The 26,322-nt window shown below is 41.6% G+C and overlaps 1 protein-coding gene across 2 annotated transcripts; it reads right to left on the bottom strand.

Annotated features, from left to right (window-relative positions):
* Positions 1 to 347: 347 nt before the first annotated feature.
* Positions 348 to 25,539, bottom strand: ASB11 (ankyrin repeat and SOCS box containing 11). 2 transcript variants are annotated; one of them, XM_072816200.1, is made up of 7 exons: positions 25,222 to 25,539; positions 16,858 to 16,937; positions 13,652 to 13,759; positions 9,447 to 9,597; positions 5,839 to 5,973; positions 4,316 to 4,507; positions 348 to 933 (listed from the first exon to the last, which is right to left on the bottom strand). In XM_072816200.1, the coding sequence occupies exons 1-7, from the start codon at positions 25,400 to 25,402 to the stop codon at positions 809 to 811; spliced, it is 972 nt and encodes a 323-aa protein (XP_072672301.1). In that variant the 5' UTR covers positions 25,403 to 25,539; the 3' UTR covers positions 348 to 808. The 2 variants fall into 2 exon arrangements, with proteins under 2 accessions (XP_072672301.1, XP_072672302.1); XM_072816201.1 differs by lacking the exon at positions 25,222 to 25,539 and adding an exon at positions 24,167 to 24,481.
* Positions 25,540 to 26,322: the final 783 nt, after the last annotated feature.

Below are 26,322 nucleotides of genomic sequence, written 5' to 3'. Positions count from 1 at the left end.
TGACTTTGAAAATAAGCTGATGGATGCTTAGGTTGCAACAAGCATCAAACAGTGCCTGTGGGTTCAGCTAGTTGGGAGCGCCCGGTGTTGTTCGAGCCTAAAACTTTTTACTTCAAAGGACAGCATTTAATATCAGAAGTGATGAGCAATAGACCCCAACTTCTGGATGAGCTAATCTCTTCCAACATCTCTCTTATCAACCAGGACCTCAGTAACTGAAAGTCTCTATTAACTGTGATATTTTTAACGTATTGAGTGTGTGTGTGTGTGTCTATAACTATGCACATGTATATACGTGTATATATGTATATTTAAATGTATGTATGTAAATACAAATGGCAAGGAAATCAAAATTATAGCAGAGGTTTATTCATGGAAGCAAAGAAAGAAAGGGAAAAGGAGGAAGGAACTAAATCAGGAACACATCTTGAAATACTTAAATGCATCATAATCTTATTCACCCAGATTTACATGTGTCTGCATGATATTCAGAATATTGACCCTTCAATAATTAAAGATCATGAATCTTCAAACATGGATTATTTTCACTCCCCTTTGCAGATTTTTAAAGTTTCTTAACAACAAAAGCTAAAGACAAAAAAGGCTCCTGGTTGCCCCTTGGTTAATGAGAGCATTAACCAGGAGTTTCCACTCATCAAGTGTTCCCGTTCATCAGGGATCTACGCTAACTGACTTAGCTCATTTAAAGATACTCAGAGTCTAGTGGTTGGGCATCTACACTAGGTACCCTGGATACAGCAGGCAACAACCTGCTTATTTCCAAGTATCTTCCTACAGCCAGGTGGGACTACCGGTATAGCAGGAATCTTTCCAGCAGCTCTGGAAGATGGAGTTCATGGATGGTTTGATGACACGCTCGACCCAAGCACTTCCGGACACATAGACGGCAGAGCTGGGAAAGAGCAGGCGGGCCTGGAGAAGAAATGAAAATGTGTGAAACTCATGACAGTGGGGGTGGGGAAGAAGGGAAGACCAGAGAACTGAAAGAGGCTGAAATGTTCTACAAGCTTAAGAGAGGCTGGATCTGTAAGTGGATTATGGAGTGATGTGGCAGACACTAAATAACACACAGGGACCCCAGTTTGCCCCTTTGGGTGGGAACACATTTAAGTTGACCCTCTAGGTAACTCTATTGGTGATACTGAAGAATGAGCCTAACTAGAGACAAGCCAGGAATGAAGCGTGAGGTCTAAAGGGGATGCACTTCATGTCCACAGTAGCCAAACTATGGAAAGAGCCCAGATGTCCATTGACAGCTGAATGGATAAAGATGTGGTGTATCTATACAATGGAACATCACTCAGCCATCAGAAAGAATGAGATCTTACCATTTGCAACGATGTGGCTGGAACTAGAGGGCATTATGCTGAGCGAAAACAGTCAGTCAGAGAAAGACAAATACCATATGAATTTACCACGTGGAATCTGAGACAAAACAGATCAACATAGCGGAAAGGGAAAGAAAAATAAAATAAGACAAAAACAGAGAGGGAAGCAAACCATAAAAGACTCTTAACTCTAGGGAACAAACTAAGGGTTGCCAGAGAGGAGGTGAGGAGGGCACTTGAAATAATGAGCATTGGGTGTTGTATGCAACTGATGAATCACCTCTGAAACTAATAATACACTGTATGTTATTTAAATTGAATTTAAATAAAAAATACAAAAAATAAAGGGAATGCACTTCATTCATGTATTGTACATGCCAATGAATGCAATAATACTGGCCGAGGAGAGAACACAAATGAAAGCACTGAGCAGGAAGGACCCTGGGACAGAGCTGCCAAGCAAGAGACAACTGCTGAGAGGTCACACAGGCCTCCTGGACCTCCTGGCTGTGGCTGGGTCCCAAGTCATACTAGGAGGGGCCCTCCATTCACACAAGGCTCTCGGCTCAATAGAGAATCTAGAGAAAGGACCCAACTCCCTCAACGCCCATTATACCCTGAACCTCAGCCTCAAGGAGGCTCATGGAGTCATCACACCCATGGCTTTGAGTGGCTGAAGGAAAGTAATGAGAGCCAAAATGTGGTTGAACAGGACAGATGAGGCTGGGCTAGAACCCTAGTTATACCAAGGCATTTGTAATGTGCCATTATTCCCTAACCTGACTATCAGTAAAGATCTCTTCAAGTAGACCTATGTGATCACTGGACTACACAAAGTTGTCCTTCTCAAGAAAATCCTACTGTAACAGGATCTTGCACCGCATGAGAAATGATGTGTTGCTTACGCAAAAAGCCAGATAATATTTGATTTAATGTTTCCAAGCAGTATCCATGTGATAGAATGAGCAACTAATTGCCCTCAGTTAAAATCCTGAGAAGCAAAAATGGAAAGCATCTCTGCCTGTCACCCAACTAAAACTCCTCTGGAAAACAGTAATGCAGACAAATTGTCCAGGTTGCCTACAGAAGTTCAGAGAGTGAACTCTGATATAGCTGGTGTTCATCCTTCTGGAGTAAGCAGCCATATTAATGATAAGAGAACAGAGAAGAACTTGTTTAGAAGAAATCTAAACCTTGGACCTGAAAACATTTTTGATGGAAGAAAAGAAGAAATGTGACAACTGCTATAAACCATAGTCTCAGCTGAGAGTTGGAAAGTGCCTGGTATTTCCAAACAGGGAGCTGGTGAGGAAGATCATGATTTTTCAAGTGAAGTTTCAAATATAAGGTCGATTATTTTTTAAAAGATTTTATTTATTTATTCATGAGAGACACAGAGAAAGAGGCAGAAACATAGGCAGAGGGAGAAGCAGGCTCCCCCGTGGGACTTGATCCCAGAACCCTGGGGTCACAACCTGAGCCAAAGGCAGACGCTCAACCACTGAGCCACCCAGGTGATCCTAAAGGGTCAATCATTAATGACCTGGACTATTGAAAATAATCTAAACCAGTGGTACTCAAAGTGTGACCTCAGACCAGCAGCAACAGCAGCATGATGTGGAACTCAGTGGGTGTGCACAGTCTAGGCCCTACCCCAGACCTCCTGAATCCAAATCTGCATTTTAATGACACCCCCAGGTGATTCATACTCATGGTAGCACTCAGGAAGCACTGACCTGGAAAGCATTCCTAAAATTAATGAACTGAGCATTCCACTTGGAAGGTATAGAAGACGTGAGGGTGGTTTCATAAAACAGAACCAGTGAGTAAAATGAAACCCTTCTCTGCCAGGGACTGTTTCAGAAGGTTCAGGATTGGGCCATCATAACATTAAGGGTGCGTGTTCTGGGGTCAGAGTGTCAGGCTGGAATCCTAGTTCTTCTTAGCAGTCATATGACCTTCTGCAAGCCAGTATCTCTTTTCCCACTTGCTGCTGGGCTAGCACCAGTTAGTATACAGTTTATCTCCTTGCCTTAAAGTTCTCAGAATTCAGGGAGATTAATCTGGATTTCAAATTCAGCTCAGCACCTGACACATGGAAACTTGAATAATTACTACTATCTTTAATAGTCTCCCAAGCATACAAGGGATCCATATAGGCTCGGATAATGTCCTCTTTCTGTATAGACTTAACATGGCTCATGTTTGAATTTGAAATGCAGGGCAGCCCGGGGGGCTCAGCGGTTTAGCGCCGCCTTCAGTCTGGGATGTGATCCTGAGACCCGGGATCGAGTCCCATGCCGGGCTCCCTGCATGGAGCCTGCTTCTCCCTCTGCCTGTGTCTCTGCTTCTCTGTGTGTGTCTCTCATGAATAAATAAATAAAAATTTTTTAAAAATGAATTTGGAAAGCAGAGCATTTGAGAGACCTGCTTCTCCCCTCAGGCATCTGTAGCACCCTTAGCCCAAGGGGGAAATGGGAGCGAGGCAACTGGGGGCATGGATCCACCCAGTCCCTGAGCTGGAAGAACAGACCAGGCAGGCGACATCACCAGTGAGTCCAGCCTCTGAAACGCACTCTGTGTCCCCCCTGCAGCCTATCACTCAAGTATCGCTAACTCCCCCCAAATATCACAAAGCACAGGTTTGGTCTACTCAGTTGTGTGCTTGCACTGAGAGAAGTGGCAGTTCAACCTTTGCATGGCGGAAGCAACGTGCTCCGATCATTTTCTCATTATAGAAAATACACAGCCACCTGCCAGCTATAAAAATGCCCTTCTGGGACAAGTCAATAAATACAGCGCATAAAATCTCATCCCAGTGATGCAAGTGAGACGGGCTGCCTCCCACACACCAGTCCCAATTAAACAGAGACAAGAAAAAAGGTAAGACAGTTTAGAGAGAAGACAGGAAGGAGAGGTAGGAGATGTGCTTAGGGAAGAGAGGGGGCCACCTGGCCCTTCCTTACCTTCCCGGAGCAGGAGTGCCTGCTCCACGCTGCTCTTCGGAGCTGCCAGATCCAGGGCACTTTTGCCCTCCGCGTTTCTATACTTCAGTGTAGCACCGTAGTCCGCTAGCAGGTGGATGACCTCCACGCTGGACTGCCTCGCCGCGGCATGCAGGGGGGTGTCCAGACTCTGGCCACGGTCCACGCTGGCCCCTTAGAAAAGCAGATGCCCCCGAGTCAGTGCTAAATGTGAATGGGGAAGTACGAGGAGCCTAAAACACAGGAGCTCTAGATAAAGGCATCGTGGATGTCATGACATATTTGACAAATCTTTGAAAATAGGTGACTGAAGCCTAGACCCTCAGCAATGGCTATGAAGGCTGCTTCAAAACAGCTGGATGAGAAAAGTGAAGAAAAGTATGTGTAGCCATTTAAAGTACTTTACTTGCTTTCCCGTATGAACTGTGTGATCAACAAAATTAAATATTTACAGCTCCTTTTACACAGAATTATTTCGTCTTTTAGCAAAGGGTAAAGTTAAGTTTATTTAGTATTTATATTATTCTGGGCTCAAAGAAAGATTTCTGACTACTACAGGGAGGAGTAAATGATGGGGGATGAAAAAGACAAAAAATCTTGTAGATAAAAATGCTTAAAGGTTCTTAGTACAGACTCTACCTTTATGTCAGTGGCTAAGATTGAGGAATCTCTAACCAAATAATAGTTTCAAGGCATTTTACCTTGCCCTGGACTCCTAGTTTCTGTAAATGCCTTTTAGAATTAAAAAGATGGCACTTATGGGGCATGTGGGTGGCTCAGTCAATTAAGCGTCCTACTCTTGATTTTGGCTCAGGTCATGATCTCAAGTTCGTGAGATCCAGCCCTGTGTCGGGCTCTGCACTCAGCTGGGAGTCTGCTTGATATTCTCTCTCCCTCTCCCCCTCCTCTCTCTCTCTCTCTCTCTCTCAAATAAATTTAAAAATCTTTTTTTAAAAAATTAAAAATTAAAATTAAAAGGTTACCAAGGATCTTAGCAAGATTGATCTAAAGGAGTCTAAGGCAATTATCTATTATTTATCTATCTGGCATCTTCCTGATAACCACACTGATTTCCCTCTGGGCAACTATCCCCTATGATTCCCAGTTCATATGCTGCCAGTGAAGCCCAACAACTTCAGTGTAGCCTGAAATATAGGCCTAAGCCAATCAGTGTATTGTATTCCTCTGGCCACCATGATTGGCTCAGAGATGGGCATGTGGACTCAAAGACAGCCAAGGGAATAAAACTGTTTTTTTCCCCACTAGGACTTATGGGAAAGAGACTCTTACTCTCTCTTGAAACCACCAAGGAGTACCATACCACTTAAATGGAGCCAGTGTCAAAGGAAGCAGATACTCATTTCTCTGGAAAAGTTCTGTTTCAAGCATTCAGACATCAAATACTGTCAGAATTTTGTTCAGCCTGACAATAACTTTGTCTTTAAAGCCATGGAAAACCAACAAAATTAATAGGTTCTTCTCATAAAAAGATTTCAGAAAGTTACCTAATTCTAGAAGTTTCTTCACACAGTCTACCCTCTGGTAGGTGCAGGCCACATACAGGGGAGTTCCAAGCTGAGGCACTTCTTGGTCAATGTTAACGTTATTTGCCAGCAGGATCTCCATGCACTCTCTATGACCTGGTGGAACAAAAGAGAACCTTACTCAACTAAGGGAAATATTGCCTATTTATAGACCTATAGAATTGCTTAGCTGGAGTGGACTTTAGAAATAACCTAGATTTTTTTTTAAGCAGAAAAAAAATTTGTTCAGAAATCTTAGAAAACTCCCAAATAAAAACCAATAAAAAGGAAAGCATGCCCATACTGCCCCACTTAAATTCCTCTTGCAGCCCTTGTGGTACCTCAACTAAACTAACGGCTCCAGGGAGCACAGCTGAAATAAACTCTCTATGATGAAGCCACCCATTTACAAACAGAGGCTGCAAGATGCAGAGGGGTAAATGACTTATCCTATTATTACCCTGAAAAGCCTGCGCCCAAATGCAAGGCCCAGCCTGGATCCCTCTCCATTACGCATCTCTCAATTCTCTTCTTCACCCATGAATGGCCACACCTCCTTATGGGTTAATCTAGAAGACACCTATGAGAATAAAAAGCCTCAAATATAGAATATATTTAACTGCACTTTCAAATTCGGTGGCTAACAAGAACTATGTAAATAAGCATTGTCCTTGGAGGGGCTGCCCAATGAACAGACTTGATTAATTTGCAGCATATGAATTATTTCATCAGGAGCAAATACTTCCAAGGAACTGATGGGAGCTTATAAAGAGTTTGTTCTTTCTGAAGATTTGTTTTCTTAAAAAAAAAAATCTTTCTATCACTTACCCAACCTTTTCTTTAGAAGATAACATAAAAGCAAGCTTCATCTCAAACCTGGTTGATTTATCATAAATGCTAAATTAAGTAGAAATCTCCCTGAAAATGTACAAAGAAGGATCCAAACTGTTCACCTAAGTAAATATTATGCTGGGATTACAGCATCAATATGTTAAAGTATGGACTCAAACTGACCCTAGCCTGTTCGGATAGGTTCAAAGCTGTAAGAATCCAGAAATAATATCTAATCAGTACCTAAAATTTCCTGGTAAATACAGAGTATCTAACACACATTTTTTTTCTTTTTCTAACACACATTTTAAAATTATTCTTGTCTTTTTAATTTTTCTTTCTTTCTTCTTCTTTACAGAAGAAACTGAGCCTGGCCTGAGTTAAATTTAGCTACTCACAGGAAGTTTTACAAAATTAATATATAAATGATTAGCACTAATATAACAGCATCTAAAATAATGAATTTGCTATTTATTCTTCCATTCTGTGGATGTTGGTCCCTACCTAACAAGCTTGTAGATACAGAAAAAAAATACACAGAGACACATAAATTCATGTGTTTATGATAAACATGTATATATGTTGTAGGCACATAGATACCAAACACTACAAGATAAAACCATACAAGTATTGCAGAATTAGTTAAGTTATTCAAACCATTCCCAGGATTTATCCATTTTTAAATGTTGGATGGAAATGCAACTAACTAACTAACTTACTTCAAATCAATATTTAAAAAAAAATTTAGGGGCACCTGGGTGGCTCAGTTGTTTGGGCATCTGCCTTTGGCTCAGGTCATGATCCCAGGGTCATGGGATCCAGAGCTCCATATCGGGCTCCCTGCTCAGTGGGGAGTCTGCTTCTCCCTCCCCCTGCTCATGTTTTCTCTCTTGCTCACTCTCTCAAATAAATAAAATCTTTAAAAAATATTTTTAAGACTTTTAGATCATTTCCAAAGTAGACCATTTCCCTTCAACTTAAAGGATATACTTGGAGTTTGGGAAATGGCCAGCATCAGTTATTAATCAATAAATGTTTATTAAGTATGTATAAGACATCAAAACCATGGATACATTGAGATTTGGGTCTTTTGTTTCATTTAAAGTAATCCACAAAGGGAAAAGAAAAAGACAAAAAAACCCAGACTCAAATATAGAGAACAAACTGAGGGTCACCAGAGGGTAGAGGGGTGGGTGGCAAGTTCAAACAGATGATGGAGATGAAGAGTACACTTGGGATGAGCACTGAATAATGCATAGAATTGCTGAATCACGATGTTGTACACCTGAAACTAATAAAGCACTGTGCATTAATTATACTTCAATTATTAAAAAAATGGGAAAAAATAAAATCACAGGAAAAAGAGTAATCCGATGCAAAAAAAAAAAATCACCAAGTGACATGTTTAATAACCTGGAGCAAATCTTTCATTATGCCTTTTGAAATAAAGACTTTTGTCCCCAATTAGACCAGCAAAGATAACTGTTCTACAGTGTTCCAACTTCCCCACTGTATTTCTGATCTCCATAAAAAAGAGTAACTCCACCAATAGGTAACAGAAATGTTGCTCTCTCAGTGTGACCTTTGACAAATGGCCTTGGCCTTGCAGTGGTATCTTCTTGTTCAGGTCCAGCCAATGCATAGTTTTTAAAGACCTTAATTTAGGGATCCCTGGGTGGCGCAGTGGTTTGGCGCCTGCCTTTGGCCCAGGGCGCGATCCTGGAGACCCGGGATCGAATCCCACGTCGGGCTCCCGGTGCATGGAGCCTGCTTCTCTCTCTGCCTGTGTCTCTGCCTCTCTCTCTCTCTCTCTGTGACTATCATAAATAAATAAAGAAAAAAAAAGACCTTAATTTAAAAATAAATAAATAAATACCTTAATTTTACTCTTTTCCCTCATTTCAAAAGCAACAGAATACAGGAGTCTAGTATCAACTTCAAGGTTTCTAATGCTGTGCTTTTCAAAGTTGCAACCTTTTTTCAATAACTAATGACCTTGAAGTCAGCAGCTCATCTAGAAAGAGTAAATTGCTTGTTGTGGACAGTTATGTGTAATCTTCCATTAGGGACACTATCAGCCTTGGCTTTTAGACGCTTTCATAATTTATTTTCATGGCTGATGTTTTATGGGCTTTTGGAGATGAGCTGTTCTTTTCTAGGAAAGACAGAGACATAAGCAAAGCACGACTCAGGGAAGTCACCCTTGTAGTCTTGACTGTGCCAGCTGCCACCCAAACCCCAGCAAAGAGCTTCAAGAAAGGCCTACCGAGGGACACCTGGGTGGCTCAGTGGTTGAGGGTCTGCCTTCGGCTCAGGGCATGATCCCGGGGTCTGGGATCGTGTCCTGCATTGGGATCCTTGCAGGGGAGCCTGCTTCTTCCTCTACCTATGTCTCTGCGTCTCTCTCTCTCTCTCTCTCTCTCTCTCTGTGTGTGTGTGTGTGTGTCTCATGAATAAGTAAATAAAATCTTAAAAAAAAAAAAAGAAAGAAAGAAAGGCCTACCGAGAGCCTGACTCCACAGGAAATGCGACACGGGAGACAGAAAGGCATTGGCAGGTTACAAGAAGAGCTGTTTCATGCCCCACCAGTATTTCCTGAAGATTTAGGCACGCTGAGGTTGCTGCTCTGGGATTCTAAGTGACACCGAGCCTACTGGTGCAGGTCTGTTGTTCCTTGTGTGGTGAACACTGTACCACTGATTCGTGCAGACTGGAGGGAGCCCACCAGTGTTTTGTGTGCAATGTGATGGCCCATTTACCTCTCTTCACTGCCTCATGGATGGGTGAAGCCAAGTGCGCCTCAAGCTGGGCCTTGGCTCCAAACTCCAGCAGCACGTTGACACACGCCGCACTGCCACTCCGGCACGCATTAAATAGGGGCGTGGCTCCGTGAACTGTCACTCCATTGACCTAGGGATGAGCAAAGAGACCCAGAGGATTTGATATTTTTCTATCAGCATTTTCAAGTGTGTCTTCCTGCGCATCTGCCTGGAGGAATTTCCCACGCTGCTGAGTGAGCAAGGGAACTCTACGTCATTATAGCTTTATATCCTCTAAGATACCACTAGCCCATCAACTCTCACCCATAAATAATAACCCAAGTGGGGCAAAATGGGACAAAGCTTTTCAAATGTATCCATGGGTATTCCAGAGCTTCTTGGCCTCCTAACCATTGAAGAGTTATCCTGTTTGGTGGTTAAGAACATGGCTTCTGGAATCATTAGCTTGGGCTCAAATCCCAGCATCCTCTCTTCTATTTATTCAGAGATCTTGGTGGGAATACTAACTTTCTGTTTCTCAGTTTCCTTTATCTGTAAAATGAGGATCATAAAAGAATCTACCTCACAATATTATTGGGCAGATCGAGTGAATCACTACATGTTAAACCCTTAGAACATTGGTGCCCAGGAAGCATTTTTAAGTATTTGCAACAACAATTATTTTCACTTTCCATCAATATGAATCTGACTCCCCCTCCCAATCATGAACAAACGTGGCAGGAACCAAAAACGCTGGAGAAACCAGGTCCCCACATCTGTGCTTGCAAAAACAAAAAACAAAAACAAGAAAACCTCCTCAGCAATTCCCCCACAGTTCTGCCTTTCTTGCCACAAATTTCCTTACTGGTCTACTATAATCCATATGAACTGCATGTGCCAGCAGTGACTCCCAAACAGATCACGATCAAGCCAAAGGCACAAAGAAAATAGCCATCAATGTGGTGTTTCCAACCACCCTCACTGCCCTCTAGGGATCTGGGAGGCATCTTTGAATATTAGCAAGAGATTAGAATGGACATCAGGGAGCCAAGGCATTCTGGTGGGGAGACTCCGACAGGATTGAAATGGGGGACAATGAAAGCTTCATGTCAAACCATTTTGCCTCAACAACTGAGGATATATGCTTGTGATAATCAGGATCCTAAATTTTCACATTTCAGAAACAAAGAAAAAGGGGTACCTGGGTGGCTCAGTCAGTTAAGCGTCTGACTTTGGCTCAGGTCACGATCTGGGGGTTTTGAGACTAAGCCCCAGATCTGGCTCCCTGCTCTGCAGGGAGTTGCTTGTCCCCCTCCCTCTGCCCATCTCCCCACTCATTCCCTTTCTCTCTCTCCCTCTCTCAAATAAATTAAATCTTTTTTAAAAAAAAAAAAGAAATAAAAGAAGGATATTTCTCTACAGTGCCAGGATAGCCCCCATAAACTGGAAAGTTAAAGAGGAGATGCTAAGGTGGCAGAGACAGACAAGGACAGGGCAAAAATGTGTAAGAATTCATAGAGTCTAGAGATTTCTAACCTATTTACATTTTTACTAAAAAATATTTGGTGATACTGGTTTGATTTGATTTGTTGTTACTGAGAATCGCCCTCATCCTCAGTCCCAAAGGCTAATTTGACTTCCTAAGTTTCTCAGTTCAGGGCAACCAATATTTATTGAGCACCTATTAGGTGCCAGTGTTTCAGAAACAAAGGCAAGTAAGACAGTTGGCCTCTTCAGAATCGGTTGAATTTTCTCAGGGAAGACAAATACAACCAGATAATTTTGATACAATAATAAAAGGCTTTAGGTCACTCCAGGAGCAAGACAAAAGAGAGTAGAGACTTGAGAAATACTTAGGAAGTAAAATTGGCAGGATGTGGTCATTAGTTAGTTGGGGAGAGGGAAGGTGGGGGATGACCCCAGGTTGGGAACATAGGAGCGCAGGAAGATGTTTCACCTGGTCTCTGATGTGGGGCATGCAAGAGGAAGAGTCGGTCCCAGAGGAAGAATATCCTAAGCACAGTTTCAGTCATGCTGAGATTGAGGCCCTCATGGGGCTGCCAATTTTGAGGAATTTTCTACTGATTGACCAGCTTTCTTTTATTCTTTCTCTCCTTCTGATTTAAATGTTAAATAAGGGGATCCCTGGGTGGCTCAGCAGTGTGGCGCCTGCCTTCAGCCTAGGGCATGATCCTGGAGTCCCAGGATCAGGTCCGTTGGGCTCCCTGCATGGGGCCTGCTTCTCCCTCTGCCTGTGTCTCTGCCTTCTCCCCCCACCCCGCCCTCGAATAAATAAATAAATAAAATCTTAATAAATAAATAAATAAATAAATAAATAAATAAATAAAAATGTTAAATAATACAACATTTATTGACTATTCCCTCATAAGACTGCCAAAACCAAGAGACCACGTCTTCCTCTTTTCTTTGTCCTCCACAAAACCTCCCAGAGTTGTACCAGCACACTCTCCTCTACAACCTGATGTTGTTTGCTGTTTTCTACCAATGGAAGGAAATGGCCCTCTGGGGCACCTGGGTGGCGCAGTGGGTTAAGTGTCCAACTCTTGGTTTTGGCTCAGGTCGTGATCTCAGGGTCCTGAGATTGAGCCCCACGTTGCACTCAGCATGGAGTCTGCTTGGGTTTCTCTCTCTCCTCCCTCTGCTCCCCTCCCCACCTTAAATCAATCAATAAGTAAATCTTAAAAAAAAAAAACAAGGAAATGGTCCTCACCCAACCTCACCCTCATCATTATACATGAGTTGACCAAGTGGTAATGTAAAGAAGTACTACCTGATAAAAACACATGACCACTGGGGCGCCTGGGTGGCTCAGTAGGTTAAGCATCTGCCTTTGGCTCAGGTCATGGTCCCAGAGTCCTCGCTCCCTCCCTGCCTCCCAGCTCTGACCACTATGGCACCAGGAATACCACTTTGCCCAAGAAAGACTTTTATATTCAGTTCTATATGTAGAAACCCAATTTCCATATAAAATGCAAAGAAAATCTTCTGTAAGCACTTAAAAACACTGCAACTCATGAAACAAAGAACACAAGGACTGAACTTAAAACCAAAACTTAGAAACAAAATGATATCTGGCAACTAAATAAATGCTATTGAGACTTTCAGAAGTTTTAATTGTACAATCTTATTGGGATATTTGTATCACACACAGGGCCTCAGCCACTCCTTATTCTTGAAATAAGGATACTGGGTGATGTATGGCAATGTTGAATCACCATATTGTACACCTGAAACTAATACAACGCTGTATGTGAACTACATTGGAAGTAAAAATAATATAAAAAAAAATAAATGGGGTGTCTGAGTGGCTCCATGGTTGAACATCTGCCTTCAGCTCAGGGCATGATCCTGGGGTCCTCGGATTGAGTCCCACATCGTGTTCCCCACAGGGAATGATTCTCCCTCTGCCTATGTCTCTGCCTCTCTCTCTCTCTCTGTCTGTGTCTCTCATGAATAAATAAATTCTAAAATTCTTTTTAAAAAAGAAAATAAATATACAAAAGAAAAGGAGAAATAAGGATAGAATTTTTTTAGAAAGATAAAGTTAATTCTGTTGAGTTTTTTTCAATGTATTATTTATTAAAAGCTCATCTGATGATTTTGCTCAATACAAATAGTTGTTGGTTTAAGATGTTGAATTAAGAGTGTTTCTGAAAAAAATTAAAAATTAAAAAACAGTGTTTCTTTTGTTCTTTTATTTTAAAAAAAATTTTTAAAGACTATTTATTCGTGAGAGACACAGAGACTCAGAGACACAGGCAGAGGGAGAAGCAGGCTTCCTGCAGGGAGCCCGGGATCATGCCCTGAGCCAAAGGCAGACGCTCAACCACTGAGCCACCTAGGAGTTCCTCTGTTGTTCTTTTAACTTGTGTTCTTTTTAATGTTTTATGACCAATTTCCCGAAATCGATTTTCAAATAACTTTTGTTCCAGTTGATGTTTTGAAACTCAGCATCACAATTTTCAAAGATTCCTGTGAATTACCTCATTGAAATGTTCGCCCACGGGCGGAGAGGCTGAAGAGGGGGGAGACCAGCAGTGTGTCAGCGTTTCAGGAATGTGCACAGACAGGGCCAGACCTGCCTACACCCTCAGTGGGTGCGCAGTCTGGAAGGTAGCATGTCCTTAGAAGCTAGCAGGTGCACCCGGGCAGACGTAGCCACAGGACGGAAGAGCGGTACTCACGTGTGCACCCTTTTCCAATAAGGCTTTAGCGCAGGCTACGTGACCTCCGAGGCACGCCTCGTGGAGTGAAGAGACCCGGTTAATTGTCACGAGGTTCACGTTGACACCCTAGAATTTGGAGAGAAGGGGTAAAAGGCTGCATTAGCAATAGCTACGACAGCGACTCCTGGACTTAAGTTCAGAGTCAAGTAGACAATGCTCCCGGGATTCGGGTGCCATAGTAGCAGCACTGCTGTTGGCCACAACTCCAACTCCGCTGCAGGGAGAGGTCTCTGCTGTATGAGGGTCTAGGGGACAGCAACTTCTCCCAACTTTCATCTCCTTACCCAGTCCCAGCACGTCCCCCTCCTCTTACTGCCATGCTCCTCCTTCCTCATCTTGGAGTCCATATGCCAGATGACAACATCAGCCTAGCTGTTGGCCAACTCTGACTTCATGCCCTGATTTTCACAACTTGGCCCTTACCATCCCTCCTGCTCCCCGCCGCCCCCATGATTACCACTTTCTGTCTGGGAAAGTCTCTGCCAGTCCTTCTGAGCAGAGTTTTGCTTCTCATTTCCTGCCTCCTCACTGGCCCGTTGAAAGCTTCCAAAACCTAGTGTGTGACCCTGAATCCCAAACCCCAACCTAAGTTCCCACCCTCAGGTCCCGCCAGACCTCCCTGGTGCTGGTGGCATCCCTGCTGTGGCCAGCAGCTGGGACTTGCCACATTTGCCAGTCCCTTCATCTTAGGGCCTTTCTATGCCTCCTGGGTCCTGTCCATTCTCGTGTCCTGAATATGATGTCATTATTCTAGAGCTGTGCTATATATTTCAAATTGGGTATTTAATACAATGAGAAAAATCTTTTCCTTTTCCTAGATGCTGTTTTCCTTTTAAGAAAATAAAAACAGGCTAGTCCAGAAGGTGGCAGCAGTGTATTAGAAAAAACTTCCATCTGGTGCAAACTCAGAATCCTTGGATTTCTGCATGTGCAATGCTGGACAGGCCTGAAAGACCATGGAAGAGTGAATCACCTCCATTGTGCATGAGAAAATGGGAGATGCAGAGAGTTCAAATTATTAATAAGCCTTGAGGCTCCCCAGCTATCGATGCCAGCCAGCATGAGTGTCAGGAGCTCCTGATTCCTGGTTGACTGCTTTACTCCACCACCCTGTATGCGAAATAAAGTAAAAAAATAAAATAGAATAATACATTTTTCACTAAGGTGTAAGGGTAAAGAAGTGGGCATGCGCTGAGAAAAAGCCAAACTCTCTGAAGAATGCTCCTCACACATTTAAACACGCTGATTTACAGAAACCAACATGCTTATGAAGTATAGTTAAAAATAAAGATGTACTAAATGCAGTGTGGGATCCTGGATCAGAGCCTGGAAGAGAAAAAGGACCCTGTGGGAAAACTGGTGTAATTCCAATACTCTGCAGTTTAGTTAACAGTATTGTACCAATGTTAATATCTGATTTTGGAATAGAGGACATGGTTATGTATCATATTAGCACTAGGGGAATTTGAGTGAAGGGTATGTGGGAAGTGTCTGTACTCTCTTCGCAACTCCTCTTTAAAACTATGCCAAAATTAAGTTTATTAAAAAATACTAATAAGGGGCGCCTGGGTGGCTCAGTTGGTTAAACGTCAAACTCCTGTTCTCAGCTCAGGTCTTGATCTTCCAGTCCTGAGTTCAAGCTCCATGTTGGGTTCCACACTGGGTGTGTAGCCTCCTTAAAAAAAGAAAATACTAATAAAAGTGTTGAGATGGGGGACTGAGAGGGAGGAGGTGGATGCAAGACTTTTCACTGAGTACCTTTTAATATCACTTTAATTTCTGAACTATGTGAATGTATTACATATTAGAAATCATCAAATTAGATCAAATTTTAAGTGCCTAAAAATACGTAAGCAAGTATAAAAATCAAATACAAAATCAATTTGATCATTGCTTGAAGCTACTGTTTTCCTTTTGCCTCCACTTTCATAAGAAGTTAATGCAACTCATAAAAAGAAGCTAAAAAAAAAAAACTGTGTGCGTGCGCACACACACACACACACACACACACAGAATGGTGTGCCCAGCTGTTTAAATTTAAAATGGTAAGGAAGCCAGGTTTGATGGTAGCTAGAATGTGGAAAAAAGATATAATAAATCACCTCCACTATACACATGTAGATTCTAAAACAAACAGAGTAAATGGAGCATGTAGACTTTTGTTCATTCATTTTACAAATATTTACTAAGCTGTTATTCATTGTTCAAGGTGCTAGGGATACAGTCAAAAATAAAGTAGCCTTAATAACTAAGAATAATTTAATAAATCTACCCAAAGGAGTAAGATCTACCCACATCCACCTATTGTTATGTTTGCTTTTGATATGCTGTATCATCAGGGTAGGCAGTCTCTAAAATGGCTCCCAGAGATCCCTGATTCCTGGCTTGGCTCACTGTGAAGACTCCTCCCCTTAAGTGTGGGCTGGATTCACTGACTCATATCTACTGAGCCAAATATGGCAGACATGATGGGATGTCACTTTGGAGCTGGGGTTATACTAACCCCATTGCTTCTTAGGCACTCTCATGCTTTCTCTGGGGGAAGCCAGCAGTCATGTCATGGCACAGCCCTATGGGGAGGCCCTAGTTTCCAGGAGTCCAAGCTGACCAGCAAGTACATGAGTGAGGTTGGAAGCAGATCCTTCCTCCTCAAGCTGTGTGGTGACTGCAGCCCTGGATGATAACTTGGCTGCCTGCAAGAGATTCAGAGCCACAGCCACCCAGCCAGGCTGCTCCTTGGCCCATAGAAACCATGAGAATCTGTGCTTGTTTCCAGCCCCTGGGTTTTGAGGTAATTTGTTATGTGGTAATAGCTGACTGATGCAATTGCAGGGCTGCTGTTACTGGGCACACTGGGAGAGTATAGGGTGAGTGAATGCAATGAAAATTTGAAGGCATCTGCTGTCCCCCTCACAAGGAAACTGACTATGGGGTAAAGGCAGGCCCAGAAGGGGAGGGGGCTGCTGGGTGAAAAAACATGAGCCAGATTCCCAAGAAAAGAGAGGCAGGAGGAAGAAATGGTTGAGCTACAGAGGGTATCTACACCTAGACTGGTCGCACAGAGACCCAGGTGGGGCAAGCAAAATCCCTGTTAGGCCAAAGCTTCTAGAGCATGATGCCCATCGTACCATAAACACAGAGGATCAAATCTTCAGTTTACTTACTTGTGCAATTAAAGTTTTAAGGGCCAATAAGCGCCCCTGGGCCGCAGCTTCATGAAGTGGGGATCGATCAGCCCAGCAATCTGAAACACAAATCAAGCTCTGAGTCAAGGTCTGGAGTCTTCTTCCAGCTGCTCCACGAGGCTGCCCATCCACCATGAGAGGGGGTTTAGGGGAGACAAGGGAAGCTCAGTACCACATGTCAGGCTCTTTCATCAGCCACATTCAGGGCAACAAGCCACTGAGATTACAGCCTCATTTAGTGGTGTGTGTGGAGAGGGAGCAACAGACCATCTCTCTCACTCTTTTGGGGTCAATTTTTAACAAGCAATAAATTTAGTTCGAATAAATATTGCCTAGGGCCTGGATCTGATAGCTCTAAATAAGGCAAAATAAGGAGCAAAGCTGGTCAATGAGCCTCCCTGCCAGCATCCTTCCCCTGCCTCCCACTCTCACCCCTACCTTGAAAACTCAACAGCCTGTACCCTATAAGGGAGGCTGGAGGATCAGGGGAAATGGATTTGTTCTCAATTCCCTAGGTAATTGTTTCATTTTGGTCATGGGGTATATCTATTCCCATTATGCAGAATATGTATGGTTTTTCAGATGACACAATCTTCCAAAATTTCCTGTGGGGCGGTTGAGTGTGATGGCTAAGCCCGGAGCCAGTAGTGGCACACTGCCTGGGTTCAAGTCCTACATCAACCACTTTCTGCCAAGATGGGCAAGTTACTAAAATTATTTTGACCTCAATTTTGTGATCTGTAAAATGGGGGTGCAGGAATTTAGTATTTAGCAAGTGCTCTGGTCTCTAAGTAGGCCAATAGAACCCATCCATAATGTTAGATACTCAAGCAATTTATGATTAATAAGTACACATGGTAGGGCAGAGTCCTAAGGAACAGCTTCAGAACTGCCATGCGAGTATTTTTTTTTCCTGTAATTGTTTATTAGTAAACAAGACTAATGAGCTTCAATGGGCATTTGAGAAGTAACCCTCTTTAAACATGCCAAAGGGCAATCATTTGTTTTGGAAGAAAACCTGTTCCAGTTGGTAAAATTTCAAACATAATTGTGCTCTTCATTCACCAAATAGCATGTGATACAATTTGGATTTCACACAAAGGATCCATCGTATCAACCTTTTCTAGGTGATCTGGACAGTGCCAAGAATTCGGGCTTTCCTATACCTGTGACCTTGACAAAAACAGTCCCGCCAAAGATGGGATTATTTGAGTGTGAAATAGCTCAAGGCCACAAGGACAGAGTGAAGGGCTATAAACATTTCAGTAGGCCCTATTCTTTTTTTTTAAATTTTTTTTAAACTTTTATTTATTTATGATAGGCACACAGTGAGAGAGAGAGAGAGGCAGAGACACAGGCAGAGGGAGAAGCAGGCTCCATGCACCGGGAGCCCGATGTGGGATTCGATCCTGGGTCTCCAGGACCGCGCCCTGGGCCAAAGGCAGGTGCCAAACCGCTGCGCCACCCAGGGATCCCTCAGTAGGCCCTATTCTTATAGGGAAATTCAATTTTTATCTTCTCTGACCTTTTGGGTTATGAGAAGACAGAAGGCTAGAATGAACTCTACAGGGTTGGGTTGAAATTGTAGTAGTTGGTACGAAAATGTGATTTTCATTCAACATTATATGTATTTATATGTATATTCATATTTATGTTATTTCAACAAGGTTTTGGAAAGATGGCTGATTCAGGGGCTGGGCCAGGAAAAATATAAGATAGGCCTTGAACATCTTGCTGGAAAGACAATGAATGATGGGACGTGTCAAAAAGACACAGAAGCTGGCTTGCAGGGGCTTCCACTGGTCAAACATGGGAAGACTTGAGCATCGAAATAAAAAATGGTAGTAGGAGATTATATCCTATCAAAGAAAATAGGAATCTAGAAGTTGTCACTGATATAAATTAATATACAAAGAGTGAGGAGGAAGCTCTTCCTCAGAGTAGAACACCAACCTGGAACTGTAGAAGAAATCGTAGAATCGGACTCGAGTTCTCTCCTCACAAAATAATTACTAGTTATAAAGGAAACACCAGCAATTTTACGGTAGAACAAAATTGTAGACACCGCCTTACCCAGGGGATCAAAGTTAACATCAGAAGTGATGGGACAAATTGGCACAGTATGCCACATGATGGAATGAAATGGGCGACAGACGTCATGTAGTAGCGGAGGGAATGCAATGAAAACAACACACCATGGCTTGTGTCTTATTCCTGCTGAAGGTGTATTAACCCAAACCTAATCCTGAGGACAGTGAACCAAGTCACCGAGGGACATTCTACAAAGTAACTGGCCCGTAACCAGCTCAAGGAGAGACTGAGGAACTCTTCTAAACCACACAAGGCTGATGAGACACAACATCTAAAGGCAATCTGTAGGCCCACATGGGATCCTTTTGCTCTCAAGGACATTATTAGGACAGTTGGGTAAATATGAATGGGCTCTCTGGGCAAAGAGGAGTGGGAATTCCTTGTACCACTCTTGTAACTTTTCTATCACTTTGAAGTTAGTTCCAAAATTTAAAAAGTGTGTACACGCACACATATATAAATTGGAACTAATTTATATGTTTATATATGTACATATATAATCAGTGGTGTTTTCCTATTCCTGATGTGAATGTGTAATGCTTTTATAAGAAAAACGGATAAAAATTTGAACATGAAAGAATCTTGTGCTTCTATCTCCATGTCTTCCTGAGCCAGTTAAAAGCTGATGGAGTATTTTTAAATCTCTTTGGACATTTATAATTTGCATAAGCTGAGAATAATGAGATAATGAATGCATATAATCCTTAATTAGTCAGTCCTGGTTTTCTCCTAATATATCTCCATCTCATTCAACATGAACTGTGTATCAGACACGTTGCCCTCTTGCCTAATCGCTCTTGGAAACGGACATAGGCACTTGGGTTGGAAGGACAATCTTCATCCATGAATGGCAACTCAGCACCCTGACCAATATAAGAAGCAAGCCCACAGCCATGGCTTTGTTCTTTTGTTCAAAAAATAGCCAGTAAACCTGAGTCACCTGAGGGTACTGTATAGGATTCAAAAATAAAAACAAGTAAAAATAAATAAATAAATAAATAAATAAATAAATAAATAAATAAATAAAAACAAGAATTACAAGGTAACTTGCTATTATTAAATTAGAATACGAACGTGAAATGGCTTTATTACTTTTAAAACCTGCCTCCGGGTGGGCTGTGGTCCCCTTTCCTACGGAGAAGCAGGAACCTTAACCACATCTTTGTCCTATTTCTAGTTACTTCTGTTACTCTCCAGTCCCCTAAGACCCACTCCACACATACAACCTGGATAGGTCTCAAAACCCTCTGTTGAGTGAAGGAAGCCAGACACAAATGAGCATGTGCTGTGTGATCCCTTTCTATAGCATACAAAAGGAGGTCAAAGTCACCTGGAGGGTTAGGAGACAAAAGGACCCCAAGGGGAAGGGGGCGCTGACCATAAGAGGCAACCCGGGAGGGGGCGTCTTCCATTCCACCAAGAAAGCAGGAATGGTGAGCTAGCCCCGGCTTCTCTCTCACTACATTACAGCTTTCCACTTCTCTTTGCCCCAATGAGAGGTCCAGGGGCAGCATGGTAAATCACCTGAGCCGGCTTCCAACTTGAGAGGCAAATACCAAGCCCCCCTCCTTTTGGCAGCCCCTCTTCTAAACTTGTCTCTCTCCTGGGGCCCCCACCCTTGGCCCTCCAGAGAGGACAGAAGGGAAGAGTCTTGCTTGTGAATGAGAACACCCCCAAAATGCATGACAACCCATCTGCCCCACATGAAGGGCTCTCACTTCCAGTAATTGGCAGCAATAGTCCTGAATTCCGAAGTTTTATGACTTAGAACACACCTGGCTCTGGTGTTAAGAACTACTGGTTTTAAATCCCACCTAACCTTGAGCCCGATTTATTGGCCTGGGATGCTTAGCTCTTATCCATCACCTCCTTATCCATAGCATGAAATGCATCTGTTTCTATCACCAGAAATGTGGAAATCATTCCTGCTTCCCAACTGGAATCAAAACCACTCTCAAGGAAGTCATCTTTCCAGTCACATTGTTTTCCAGCACCTTGCGTTTTCACACAAAACCTTTTCCGGCAATGTTGCCATGGTGGGCTCTCCTGTTTTCCTCTTCTCATTCTCAACACAGTCTCTCACTCTTATCGTTCTTTGCAAATTGGAGCTAATTGTGAGAAATTAAGGATAAAAGTTATTTGGCAGCTAGAGACTTTTTCCATTCCTTTCAGGAAATATCAACTAAGCTCTCCAAATAAATGAATGCCTAAGTACGAATCAACCATTCTCTTCTAAGGCAGCCTATTTTTAGCTCTTTGGCGGACTGCCTGTGTCACAGGGCTGCAAGCACATTAGGAAGATAGTTTACTGGACAAATATGTTTACTTGTTCCTGATGAGGTGTATGGAAAATGTTCAAGTACTTTTTCATCCCCCCTTTTGACTTTTTCTCAGAATATGATTTATATCTCTAGTTCTCAGATTCTTTGAATAACAATTGCACGACAACTTCTAAAACCACAGATTTCAATAACAAAATCGGTTCTGAAGAAATACAGTTGTCTGAGTGCCAAGTATTCAAGATAAAACCTAGTATTACTATTTAAAAAATATTTTTTGCAATTTTCCCCTTCCTAATTGCAACAAGTATTTAAGATCACTGGTTTATTATTTTTAAAGAATTGCCTAACTGGTTATAATTTCTGGTGCACACGGAGCCACCTTTGTTCTCTTTATTCAAGTTCCAAAATCATATGAAGCAGTATCTTCTCCTGTAGCATTTAGCAAATAAAAGAATTCAAAAGGAATTTCAAGTTTGAACCAAAATACACACAAGAGCCGAGCAGAATTAATGGCATTTTCAGTAACAACAAAGGTAATTGGGAAAAAAAACCCTATTATAATAAAATTTCCTGGGATACCTAAAATATTATAATAAAACTGAGTTAAAATGCATACTCTCTAGAACATTTAGTTCTAGTTGGGAGATGCACCATGGTCAAGGAACAAGTTTTTGTAGGGTATTAGAAAGAAGGTGTCCTTGAGCCTATCGGGAGCAGACAAGCTGAGCTAAAGGTTAACAGGTGGTGGGGGCAGAGTCCGTGCTGAGGCCTGGTTGTCCAAATTTGGGAAAGCCAGCAGGCACCTGTGCGAGGTTGCTATGAAGAGGATGGCTAGGCCAAGGCTTGAGAAGTCAACCAGCAAAACTGAACAAGAGTAGAAAGCTAGGTAGAGGATTAGGCAAGAATGGACCAAAAACAGGAAAAACCTGTTGGAAGGGGAAGGACAGGAAAAAGGAGTCAGGGTGTTGAGTCACACAGAGGTGTGGCTATCAAATCAAGGTCTTTTGAATTTAGAACACAGACAACTGATTCTAAGCCTTAATATTTAGACTAGAACTAATCTTTTAGATTTGGCTTAACAGAAAAAATTTCTTAAAAAAGAGTACATTAGTTCCACAATCTCCTGTCTGCAATCATATAATTGCCCAAAGTTTGAAAACCAATCTTTCCCCCCATTTGATGCAAACTCCTTTGGCAACAAAACATGGTGAGGACTCGGGTTAAGCAATTGATTCTTTTTTGTTTGCAGTTTTGCTTAGTATAAAATACCAAATATAATACAGAAATAGAAATATCAAAATGTTTGATTATGGGAGTCTTGTGTAATATATACACTATACACATTGTGCAATCTTTCTGGTATCCCCCAAACCCCTGAATCCTAAACCACGTTGTCTGGCCCCAGGGTCGTGAAAACAGATGATCAACCTGTAGCTATACTTCATTTTTATCAAGTTTGATGCCCAAGCCCTGGACTAAATAGAGCTTCGATTCTGGCCAAATTAGCAAAGGTGGAAAAATCATATACCACACCCGTCAGGAGAAAGTGCCTGCAGAAATCTCTATGGGCTGAAGGTGGGATTCGGGAATCCATCTGGTGCTCGAGATATAGTGCCAAGAACCAATGACAATGTTTTAAACTTAAATACATATGTATATATAATTGACAAATTACACAAAGAAGCCTGAAAAATCAAAAATGCAGCCAACAACCACAGTTTAACTCAAGTCTGGTAAGTTATCTACAAATGTAATAGTTTAAGCCACAAAGACACATTGAATGATGTATTCCAGAATATGAAAGTCCAGAATAAAAAAAAAAATCCCAGATGATTTTATAGCCCCCAAAATGATATTTAATGTGGGATATGATGCTAGGTGTAGCTTCCAAAAGAAAGCATGCCAGGACCTATGACAAGCTAAACCCTATCCTGGCTGAGTTTTTTACTACCCTCCCCTTGTTTTTGACAGCTCTGATGATAGTTTACAGGAATATAATATGCTATTGCAATCAAGAAATTTAACCTTGGACTGAGATTCTTCTAAGTCAATTAGCTAACTTACTGACTAAATGTCACATATTTTCCCAACTGTTATTGGTCTGACCAGTGAGCAGCAAGGAGAATTTCCGGTTTGAGCTGAAGACTGGCAAGAAAGAAAGAAAATTTTGTTCTTTATTTTTAATACATCTAGCTTTAAGTATATAGCATCTGACTCCTAACAGTATCAAAGAAAAAAAAACCACTATTTCTGGCTTGTTGCTGTCTATATTACTACAGAAAGCCTTACTTACCATATCTGGATATACTATTATACATACGTGTGGGCGGGTGGGTGTATACACACACAGTCATACACACACGTATGTATGTATTGTATACACAGAAAGGAAATTAAACTGAGAAATTAACGTGTACTATTCTCCCCCCCCCTTTTAATGATAATCAAAAAATACGTTTTTGACTTTATAACACCATGCTACTTGCAAATTAAATGACTATCATCCTAGGAGCTTGAACAATTAAGGACATTTGAGCTATGGAATGAATGAGCTCTACTTAAGAGATTTGTATTATGGCTCCAGACCTAAATCCAAACCATGTTCACATGGGTTTTGACTATTATACAACTTTTTTAAGAGTGTACTTAATGAAGGATGACAAAGATAGAAACAATGCACATGAGCAACAAGATAAAACATTCTTAACATGCTCTTGCCAATATCGACTTTGTTGGCCTTTACCTCACTTAAACCACGAGGAGGATTTATCTATGAGAACATCCAAACTGTGCTGAAACTCTTAGGAAGCCCCTGCCCATATTTATATATTAAATTAGAAAATAGATTTTCAGATCACACTTAACTAACTTGAAATGAGAGAGAAACTTTTTTAAAACCAGTCTAAGAAACATACCTCCCTGAAATGTGTGACAAATGTAATCCCCAAAAGAAACCTCTTTCCACATTCCGGGCCTTCTGACACTTCCTGAAACTTCAAGATTCTCGTCATTTCCCCCAGTGAATTGAAGCATTCTGAGGCTTTGTTTTTGGAGGTCTTATTTTTTTTTTTTTTGGATGAGACTGCTGTCATCTAGTGTCTTCCAAGTTGTCTAGTGTATTAGAATCACATTGCACTGGTCTATTTTGAAAGAGAATCCCGGGTGCTATTGACATGGATACTAGATCAAGAATGATGTCACCCTGGAACCATCAACGAACACTATGATCACAGAGGGAAATTGTTAACTCTGTTTACGAATAAATACTCCTCTACCAAGTGACCATCCCAGCAGTGATAAGTGTATCTGATTCGTGTACTTAGGTAGCCTCTCACTATGATTAAGGTAAATCATTTCTTGAGAGAAATGGAGACTAAATCCTACAAACCACAAGACTTTAAAATGTCTTACCCAAATGTTGGCACTTCCTATTGTAAAAACCTTTGTTTGCAGAGCTTGGCACAATGCTGTGTATAAATGGGCTTAGTGCAGGCTTTTTCCTGACAGTGACGAGCAGGTAATCGATTCAAATTGCAAATGACAACGTAAATATATATATAGCATGCCACATTTGCTGCTTGAAATCAGATTTACTGGTCATTCTATTTTCTGAGGAAATTCAGTCTTGTTAGAATGCATTGTTAAAGTTTGTTTAAAAATATTAAAGAAAATAATCCCATATAAGTCGTGTTTAGGTTAGTAGAAATGAGGTTTCTCCAAATACTCTTAGAAAGCCACTATCCTATTTACTCCTTAAATAATAACCACAAATAGAACTACAAATTTGCAAAAAATAAAGCTGAAAATCCTTCAAATTGGTGCAGTTAACATCATTTGCTACTTTAATTTTTAAGACTACCCACACAAAACCAAAGTATAAATAAAATCTGCCCTCTAGAAATATTATTCCTATGAACTATTTAGGAGGGTTTTTTTTTTAAGTTTTAGGAGCAAAGCCGTGTATTTTTACCTGAAATTCCACCATAGATCTCTTCTGCTATCCTAGCCGCTTCTTTTCTATTTCCTTTGACGATATAGAAATGAGTTAGGAGAGCCAAACAAACTTTAATTAAGAGTTTGAAGAAAAAAAAAGTAGCAAACATCGTAATAAAAATGTTTTTAAAGCCATAGGAAACAGGACCGTCTTCCATTTTGGCTTACACTCTGTATAGGTTCTTGGTACTGCAAAATCTCACTGAGTTATAATTGGTATCATATGACATCTATTTTCAACTTTCTAGCCCTCGGTGCTCCTATTACTGAGAACTCATCCGTACATTCTAAGCTAACTGTGATTTGGCGGCTGCATGTGCTGACTTTCATAGCAACGTGCAATGAACTCAAGAAACTTCCTTTTAGATCTGCATTCCTCAGTGCTATTGAACACATAGGATTCCTGGCCTGACCCTTTTTATTCCTAAATCCCAACTTGTGCTATGTTCTGTTGGAAGGCAGTATTGGAAAGATAGAACAAACTTCTCAGATCCCACGGAGAATGAAGCAAGTTATTTGCAGTGGGAAGTACTGGCCCCAGACCATTTTGTCTTCTCTCCATCTCAAGGGCTGAGGGAGATAATGCCCCCATCTAAAATAGGACCAGTTAAACAAGACCATCCACTCTGAGGCAGTATTTAGTAAAGGGCTCATCTTGGACACTTCTCCAAGTGGCTATGTCAGAAGGAAAGCATTAGACCACTTTCTCTAATTGTCTCATCCTTGCCAAGGTCTGCCAGCAAAGCCTATCTATTGTTCATTTCCCATTTTGAGTGTCAGCAAAGGTGGTGCCTCTGAATGGGGTATGTGTGCTCTCCTTGACCAAGAGTTACAGTGAAATGGATGAAGATGTCCTATGTTCTGGGCAAATTACCCAAATATTCTATGTATCAGTACCTTCCCTGGTTGAACAATATTAATATTCTCTTGCTACCCTAATCCTTCAACATCCATCAGTGCTCCAATACAAGGGAAACTGACTTATTGTTCATTTCCCTCACCTACAAAAATTATTAAAGATTTTATTTATTCATGAGAAACAGAGAGAGAGAAACAGAGACATAGGCAGAGGGAGAAG

This window comes from Canis lupus, chromosome X (assembly GCF_048164855.1).
Source record: "Canis lupus baileyi chromosome X, mCanLup2.hap1, whole genome shotgun sequence".
NCBI lineage: Eukaryota > Metazoa > Chordata > Mammalia > Carnivora > Canidae > Canis > Canis lupus.
Note: the sequence above shows the minus strand (reverse complement) of the source record. Positions and strands in the feature narration are given on the sequence as shown.

Coding starts and splice junctions, on each gene's coding strand:
- ASB11 (XM_072816200.1), bottom strand. CDS start 25,402: ATGGAAGACGGTCCTGTTTCCTATGGCTTTAAAAACATTTTTATTACG. Junction 13,760..16,857: donor TTAAAACTTTAATTGCACAA/GTAAGTAAACTG, acceptor TCCAAATTCTAG/GGTGTCAACGTGAACCTCGT. Junction 9,598..13,651: donor TATTGGAAAAGGGTGCACAC/GTGAGTACCGCT, acceptor GCTCATCCCTAG/GTCAATGGAGTGACAGTTCA.